At 36.0% G+C, this 9395-nt stretch overlaps 1 protein-coding gene across 2 annotated transcripts in view; it reads right to left on the bottom strand.

Moving 5' to 3' along the window:
- Window positions 1-9395, bottom strand: part of znf341 (zinc finger protein 341) — a 32223-nt gene that overhangs the window by 6212 nt on the left and 16616 nt on the right. For both annotated transcript variants that reach the window (XM_056248761.1, XM_056248762.1), the window contains exons 9-14: window positions 7877-8052; window positions 7187-7395; window positions 6820-6916; window positions 3147-3279; window positions 1898-2009; window positions 1752-1822 (exon numbers count right to left, since the gene is read on the bottom strand). In XM_056248761.1, the coding sequence (XP_056104736.1) occupies window positions 1752-1822; window positions 1898-2009; window positions 3147-3279; window positions 6820-6916; window positions 7187-7395; window positions 7877-8052 (798 nt within the window). The remainder of the gene's footprint in view (window positions 1-1751; window positions 1823-1897; window positions 2010-3146; window positions 3280-6819; window positions 6917-7186; window positions 7396-7876; window positions 8053-9395) is intronic.

Genomic DNA, 9395 nt, shown 5'->3' with positions numbered 1-9395 from the left:
ATTGTATTTATTTGTGCTACTTTTTTCAATTTAATTAAAAGATTGAAATCAAGCTTCCATGTGTTGCATAAACTCTTAACAAAAAAATTACCCCATTGTAAAAACAAACATTTAGGTGAGATCAATGTATTAAAAAATTGTCTAAAAAATGATAACTGATATTTAGACTGAGATTTGTATTACATCTATAATCATTATTGTCGAATCGAGAATCGAATCAGGAATCGAAATTCGACTCGAGAATCGAAATCGAATCGAGAATCGAAATCGAATCGAACTGTGAGCTTGTGAAACGAAATCGAATCGAATTTGAACATCTGAATCGATACCCAGCCCTAGTGTTTTTTATTAATATGGAAATATTAAATAATTTTTCAATAAAATTATACTCTAAATGACAATCTAAAGCTGCCAGTTAGGTGGCGGTAAATATCTAAACGAAGGAGTCATTGAATAATTTTTTGTTTTTGTTTAAACGGCTGATTCATTCAGGAATTAAGTAAATGGCTCTTTTTATGAACGAGTCATTGAATCATTGATTCACCCGATTGATTCGCTCAAACTGCGCCGCTGTGTGTTGCTCTGGGACACACTTCTGCTCTGGCTTTATAGGCAATATTTTCGTTGGCAACAGTGAGCAAAAACAAACAATATTGTGTCTAAAATATAACAATATTAATTTCTTATTTATTGAACTGTCGAATAAAATCAATATCACATTTGCACTCGTGTGATATTACTTAAGGCGAGACACTACAGGTGAATAGGGTCATTTTTTTAACTAGCAGATATCACCATGAAACTTTCCCAGTTGATTACCTACATTAAGATGAGAAAAAAATGTATTACAAGTTTTCTGTAATTTAATGTTTAAATATGCAAATTAGGCATTATCTAATTAAATATGCACTAATTTGCATATATTTAAAAAAATGAAATCTGAGTATTGGATAAAGCCAGGTTCAAAATTCTTTTTTCATTGCGTTCACATATTAGATGGGAAAAAAATTACAGAGGGATTTATGGATATCTACTTTTGTTATCCTGTAAATCAGAATATACTGTCAATAGCCTTAAAAAAATTATTTTCACCATGTTTTTTGGAATAAAATGTTATATAAATCAGGCTAGGAATAATATATTTAAAAATCCCTCTGTAAATGTCTTCATAACATAACTAGGTACAAGACTGGAAGGTTTGGTGTATATAGGTGCTACTGTAGTGGAGATTTCAGACGTGGAGTATGAGAGAAAGGTCATTTTGAGAAAAGGGGCTTTAAAGATTTAGCATCAGCCAATGAGATTGCGCATTTGCGCCCTTTTACTTTCACGATTGGTTGCTGATAAAAAGGAAATGACCATATTTGGATCCGACAGCATTGTACAGGAGAGAGAGAGCTTTCTAACGGTGTGTGTGCAGCGGGATGATTTAGATCGCCAACTTTTGATGAATTTATGAGAAATCTACAGACACAAACAGACAAAGTGTCGTAAAATAAAGACCTAAATGTGTATTTCGGACTTTTTTTCACCACAAGTCTGAAAGAAGACATGTTATTGAAGACAAATCCCAAAATCTCAAAATTGACCAGTGAAAAAAACCCCCGATGTTTTTACCTGCCGTGTCTCGCCTTAAATATATAAGAAAAATATGAGACCAAAACTCATAAAGGGGCATATATATATATATATATATATAAAATAATAAAAATATATATATATATTCAGATTTGAGACTTGCTCGTCCTCACCTGAATGAGAGAGAATATGAGCTTTGAGTTTGTCCGGCCTGTTAAACTCTTTGGTGCAGCCCACATGAGTCCTGCAGAGGAAAGACAATAGAAATAATGAAACGTTGCCATGCGACTGATGTGCCGATCTGACAGCTGTCACTCACCTGAAGGGACACTTGTACTTCTTGAAGGGTTCGTGGATCAGCATGTGCCTCTTTACTTTGTCCTTCCTGTTGAAGGTGGCTTCGCAGACGGAGCATTTATACGGTTTCTCCCCTGCAGAGCGAGAAAACCTCACTTAACATCACTGGAGTTCATCAGATGCTCCATCAAAGCAGATTCATTCATTTACTCGTTTGTTTTTGGAAAAAGTGCCCCTATTATGCTATTTTAAAGGTTCCTAATTTGTTTTGGAGTCTCGTACAGGTTTACATGCATTCAAGGTCAAAAAACACGATTCTGTCTCTCTAAACCCCGCCTTTCCGCAAGCTTCCTCTGCTCTGATTGGTCAGACGACTCAGTCTGTTGTGATTGGTCTACTCTGCTCTGATTGGTCAGATGACTCAGTCTGTTGTGATTGGTCTACTCTGCTCTGATTGGTCAGACGGCTCAGTCTGTTGTGATTGGTCTACTCTGCTCTGATTGGTCTACTCTGCTCTGATTGGTCAGACGGCTCAGTCTGTTGTGATTGGTCTACTCTGCTCTGATTGGTCAGACGGCTCAGTCTGTTGTGATTGGTTGACTCTGCTCTGATTGGTCAGATGACTCAGTCTGTTGTGATTGGTCTACTCTGCTCTGATTGGTCAGATGGCTCAGTCTGTTGGGATTGGTCTACTCTGCTCTGATTGGTCAGACGACTCAGTCTGTTGTGATTGGTCTACTCTGCTCTGATTGGTCAGACGACACAGTCTGTTGTGATTGGTCTACTCTGCTCTGATTGGTCAGATGGCTCAGTCTGTTGTGATTGGTCTACTCTGCTCTGATTGGTCAGATGACTCAGTCTGTTGTGATTGGTCTACTCTGCTCTGATTGGTCAGATGACTCAGTCTGTTGTGATTGGTCTACTCTGCTCTGATTGGTCAGATGACTCAGTCTGTTGTGATTGGTCTACTCTGCTCTGATTGGTCAGATGACTCAGTCTGTTGTGATTGGTCTACTCTGCTCTGATTGGTCAGACGGCTCAGTCTGATTGGTAGACCGCTTTCAGCTTATTGATCTTTGAAATTTGCAGACTTTTTACATTCACAAACAGCATTATTATTACACACTGCATGAAAGGTCATATCTGAAAAAGCATACTAGGGGCAATTAATCATTTCTGATGCAATTCATATACAAATTATATAACTAGCTACATAACAATAAAACTGCATTAAAGAGTAAAGGACATTTCCACCAAATAAAGCGTCACACCTGAGTGGATCTGTGTGTGTAGTTTGAGGTAGTGCTCGGTTTTGAAGAACTTTTTACAGATCTGACACTTGAATTTGCCGCCGACGCCGTGAGTGGAGAGATGCCTCCGGAAATACCTCTCGCACGGAAACACCTGCGACATGCAAACACACCGACAGTCTTCATTCTTCAGTGCGATTCTTTTCAGACTCCTTTCGCTATTGTTGACTAAATCTTAAACTAAAACTCTTAAAAGTCGTTAACTGAAATAAAGCTAAAATGAAATAAAACAGGTATATTAGATAAAAAACTTAAACTTAAAAAAACTAAATGAAAATTAGAAATGTTGCCTTTGCAACAATTGTTTAAGCTGAAGTACTAAAATTACTAAAACTGACATAGAAATAAACAAACAAAAAAAATGACAAAAGCACAAAACTACAAAAACTTAAACTAAAATTAAAACAAAAAACTGAAAATATAAAAATAAAAGCTAATTCAAAATAGTAATAAATACTATAGTTTAATATTAAAAGTGTTAAAGGGGTCATATAATGGTACATGCACTTTTACAAGTTGATTGTACTGAAATGTGTGTTGGCAGTTAGGGATGCACGATATAGGATTTTGGCCGATATTCGATATGCCGATATTTTCAAACTAATTTTGCCCGATGCCGATACCGATATATTTGTATTTTTTTTAAGTGCAAAAAAAACTTATTAAAGCTTCTATTAATGTTCTCAGTCAAGAGCAGTGAGTGATTTCCTCTGTGTTTTGTTGTTTTATTAACATTAACGGGATAGTTCTCCCAAAAATTTAAATTGTCATCATTTACTCTCTCAAGTTTCTTTCTTCTGTTGAAATTATAAAAGTTATTTGGAAGAATGTGGCTAACCAAACAGTTGCTGTACTCCAGTGACTTTCATAGTATATTTAAGCACAAGAAAGAAATGAATCCAGGTTTGAAACAACATTAGAGTGAGTAAATAATGACAGAATTTTTATTTCTGGGTGCAGTATCTCTTTAAGAACAAGCGGCAGAATATTATAGATACTGTCTCTTTAAGAACTGCACGCGACGCGTCTAATATACACGCATTTGACAAGCAGATTTTCTCTGTTTGCTTTCACTTTAGACATAACCAACTTTGTTTATGTAAACCGTGTGTGTATTTGACAGTATTAGCGCAATAAGACTCGAAAGATTAGTCCAGTATGCAGGCGCTGTGACAGGCTTTTAGTTCCTGTGAGCGTCGGGTGTACGCGCTCAGAAAAGCGGATGTTAGAACAGCGCATCAGCACGTGAATGACATGTTTAACTAGCAAGACTTTGACGCACATGCAAACAATGAACTTTTGTGAATTGCGGTGTCCCGTGAGTGTAACTGTACCTCTGCGTTTACATGTGATGTGATGTGAATGTACGTCGCGTTGTACAGTATGTTGAGATGAAGGCGCCAGAATTGAACTGATAGAATGCACGATACTATGATTTTTCTTCAAAAGCAGATCGTGGAGACATTTTAATCGCCCACAATCAAAAACCGCGTGAGACGCACGGCACACCCCTAGCTGGAAGTTTAAGTTGCTGGCGCTCATGCTTCGTTCGCGTCACATGCGCATAGGAAACACGCCACCCTATCGGCAAGACTCATCGGCAGAAATATTCATATCGGCCGATGCCGATGATGGTCATTTTAAGCTTTTATCGGCCGATACCGATGTTGTCCCGATATCATCGTGCATCCCTATTGGCAGTGTCTGTACACAACCATCATATAATGATAAAAATCCATCCAGTGTTTTTGTTTTAATCTCCTTATGTTTTCCCCTGCCTCAAATCAAGCCGTTCGACCGTGTGACGTCACACGGTCGAACGCCCCTCCCGCGATTGTTGATTGACAGCAGCGTTTCAACACAGACCCGCCCTCGCTCGTGAGCCAGCTGTCAATCATAGTCCGGCGCGGTCATTGTTGATATGCTGGAGCACTGTCTATGAGCAGAATGGCGTCTAAGCGATTGTGGTGTTCTGTTCTTGGGTGTAATAACGAACACAGCAGTCATTTTAATGTTCCTAAATCCGAACCGCTGAAGACGCAGTGGCTGAGTTTGTTTTCGAAGGGAATATTCCCCACGAGCAACGTCAATGCTCTCATGTTTGCGCGAATCATTTCTCACACCAGACTGCTTATAAAGAGGAGGGTCAGTATAAAGCTGGTTTTGCTAAGAAGCTGCTCATGGACCAGTACCAACTATTCGTGTTCCTGCTGAACCTCCAAAATAACTGAAGTGAGTGTAACGTTTTATTAATCTTTAATATTTATATTAATCTTTGCAAATAGCTAGCTGCACGCTTCACAATGAATGCCTCTAAGGTTTACACTCAGGGTACATTACGGCATGTTTTCTATGTAGACGTTCTCAATATAATTTATAATCCCACGTTTATAATGAACAACGCGTTTTGGTTATTGTGTTACAAACGGTGTACACAGAACAGAGAGGCGGAGTGAGCAAAGCTCATGATCATTTAAAGTCATATGCACTGAAACGGCGTGCTGAAAACAGAGCTGTTTTTGACCAGGTAAAATAAGTGTTTTCTTACAATACTAATGAGAACTTTTAATTAAAGTATATTACAAAGTTTTAATTTAGACTCTAAAGAATCATATTAGCTTGTACAAAAATGGCATTATATGACGCCTTTAAAAATAATTTTCGTTCATTTAAATAAAACTGAAATATAATATGTATATTGAAAAACTTAAACTTAAAAAGTACAAAGAATTACTAAAAGTAAAATCAAATGTTAAAAAAGCTAATTCAAAGTATTAATAAATACTATAACAGTGTATGAATAATACTAAAACTATTAAAAATAATTTTCATTACCTGAAATAAAGCTGAAATAAATTATGAGTTAAACTTAAAATTACTAAAACAAACTGAAATAAAATAAATTAAAAATAAATAGAAATATTCAAAAAATAATAATAAAAAACTTAAACTCAAGTATTAATATTACTAAAACACACTAAAAATTAAATTAATTAAAAATAAATAGAAATATTCAAAAAATAATAATATAAAACTTAAACTGAAGTATTAATATTACTAAAACAAACTGAAATGAAATTAATTAAAAATAAATATAAATATTAAAAAAATAATCATATAAAACTTACACTGAAGTATTAATATTACTAAAACAAACTGAAATGAAATTAATCCAAAATAAATAGAAATATTTAAAAAATAATAATATAAAACTTACACTGAAGTATTAAAATTACTAAAACAAACTGAAATTAATTAAAAATCAATAGAAATATTAAAAAAATAATAATATAAAACTTGCACTGAGGTATTAAAATTACTAAAACAAACTGAAATTAAATTAATTAAAAATCAATATAAATATTTTAAAAATAATAATATAAAACTTACACTGAAGTATTAATATTACTAAATCAAACTGAAATGAAATAAATTACAAATAAATATAAATATTCAAAAAATAATATAAAACTTAAACTGTAGTATTAATATTACTAAAACAAACTGAAATAAAATAAATAGAAATATTCAAAAATATAAAAGAGCAAGGGCACATAACATAATTACAAAAGGCTTTAGATAAAATGAAGATGAAAGCTGTGAATGTAAGCGGTAACTGTAGCATATAGAGTACCTTCATGCAGTGTGGACAGGGGTAGTTGTGTGTGGCGTTCAGCAGATGCTGCTCCAGAGCTTCTTGTGTAGAGTATTTACTCTGACACTTCATACATCTGAACACAAACACAACCAGTTCAAACAGGAGCAGTTGAAGATCACAGTTCAAAACACGTCAACCTAAATCTAAAATATCTTAAACTGTGTTCTGAAGATGAACGGAGGTCTTACGGGCTTGGGACGACATGAGGGAGAGTCATTAATGACATCATTTTCATTTTTGGGTGAACTAACCCTTTAAGGTGTTACTGTTTACATGAAGGCTTATTGATAACGGATGATTTGGTTCCAGTGTGTTTCTGATTCCTGCTGGTGTGGTGTCTGACCTGTAGTAGTTGGTCTCTTTGCGCTGGTTCTGTTGCGGACAGAAGCTGTGTGAGTACTGGTGAAGGCCGAGCTCGAAGAGCGACGGGAAGACTTTACTGCACTGGTGACAGCGGTACGTCAGATGCTCCTGGTGTGTGTGGATGTGCTCCAGAAACTGATCCAGCTTCTGAAAGGTCTGAGAGCAGCTCTTCACCACACAGCGGTACACCTGCACAACAACATCATCATGCGCTTAGATTAACTTTATCCGTCCATAGGGTTGGGAATCGAAAATTCCCATTCCAATTCTGCATTTATTTGAAATAGAATCTTTTGTAACATTATACATGTCTTTTTGATCAATTTAATGCATCCTTGCTGAATAAAAGTATTAATTTCTTCCGAAAAAAATCTTACTGACCCCAAACTTTTGAATGCTAGAGTACAGTATGTTTTTAAAAGCATCCTTAAAACAAGCCTTCAAAGCAAAACTGTGTTAGATAATTACATGTTTTCACAGAATACATCTTTAGTTGTTTTTTTATTCCTTAGTAGATAAAAAATGCTATAATAAGGTTAGAAAAAAAAAAAATCTTATGCATTTTTGCTTCTCAAGTTAAATCATCTAATTTTCAATGGAAAACAAGTAAGACGGTTGATATTTCATATTTGGAGCTGTCTGTACTTGTAAGTGTTGACAGATGTGGTACCTGCTCGTTCTTGTGCTGGGTCATGTGAGACTTCAGCTGGAAGTATGTGCTGAATTTGTCCGAGCAGAACTGGCACTGATATGAGCTGTCGATGAGGATGATCTGCTTGTTCGTGTTCGTCTCGTCGCTTTGCTTCTCCTCCGTCTCCTGGACCTCAGCGTCCGGCTCTTCAATGGCTAAAGACCAGGCCAGACCAATGAGCTTCAGATATTATATCATTTCAGAGCACTGGGTATTGACACGAATTTAACGATTCGATTCACAAAGTTACGATTCAATACCAACCCACACACACACACACACACTCACTCACACACACACATGCGAACGAATATATTTTTATGTATATGTTTTTTTAAATATACAGTCAAACCAAAATTTATTCAGATTCCTTCAACATTTCTCACATCATCACAGTTTATTCGCTATAGTTTAGAAGATGTTAATAATATGAGTTATCAGATCAGTGGATATTTCACTGGTTTTGTCCGTCCTTCTGTTAGACTCTCACACATGAATTATGTTGAATATCCACATGGCTATTCCTGATTGCCTATCGGAGACACCGGAGAGGCCAGACGCAGAGAAAGAAACCATTTCGGCTCTTATTAGCAAACAACCTTTCCACAACAAAATCAATATATATTAAGCTATTCCATTATCTGAGCTGTTTTTTCATTAACATGGAAAACAAAACTCCAGAACAGGCATCAAAACGAGTTCCGTGTTCCGTTTCGGAACATTGGAATCCGTGGAATAGATTGAAAATTCCGTGCTGATGTAACGCCACGCCGAGCAAAGACCATTTGACCTTTACATTAGGTCAGTTGTTTGGTGGGAATGAGGTTGCCATGGTCACTGAATGGATTCTGTCGGTAAACAAAGATTTGTTCTTTTCCTCTTTCCTTCGGTAGCGGCGCCTGAACTCAGATTATCTGTCTAACACCCTCATAAAGCCTCGATAATCACTCGTAAATCACTGTAAATACCCTGTGAAATCAAGAGAGTTTTATGGCGTTTAGTGCCTGTCTGTCAGCTGCGAGCTCATACACTCAAGAAATGTGTGTGTGTGTGTATGTGTGTGTATATGTGGTTATAATGCACCTGAAATTCAAGATATTAGGACAAAAATGGCCCTGAATGATTTTTTTGTCCCAGATTTTTATATTATATAGTTAAGCAATATCACACGAGTCCTCTTTTTGTTCCGAATAGCACAAGTGAAAATGTGTTATTGATTTTATACAACAGTTCAATTAATTGTAAGTTAGTATTGTGTTGTACTTCAGACACAATATTGTGTTTTTGCTAATTTTGGAACGAAACAAAAATATGACCTATAAAGCCATAGAAGAAGTGTTGTGCGTTTCCGAGGAACACAGCGGTGTTTCGTTTCTGAATGAATCCGCATTTTGAGCGAATCAATCGGGTGAATCAATGATTCAATGACTCATTCATAAAGAGAGGGGACATCTGGAATCCTCTTTTCAACATACAATTGGGACACACTTATTTTAAT

Source organism: Rhinichthys klamathensis, unplaced genomic scaffold, assembly GCF_029890125.1.
Source record: "Rhinichthys klamathensis goyatoka isolate OS25496 unplaced genomic scaffold, OSU_Roscu_1.1 h1tg000058l_1, whole genome shotgun sequence".
NCBI lineage: Eukaryota > Metazoa > Chordata > Actinopteri > Cypriniformes > Leuciscidae > Rhinichthys > Rhinichthys klamathensis.
Note: the sequence above shows the minus strand (reverse complement) of the source record. Positions and strands in the feature narration are given on the sequence as shown.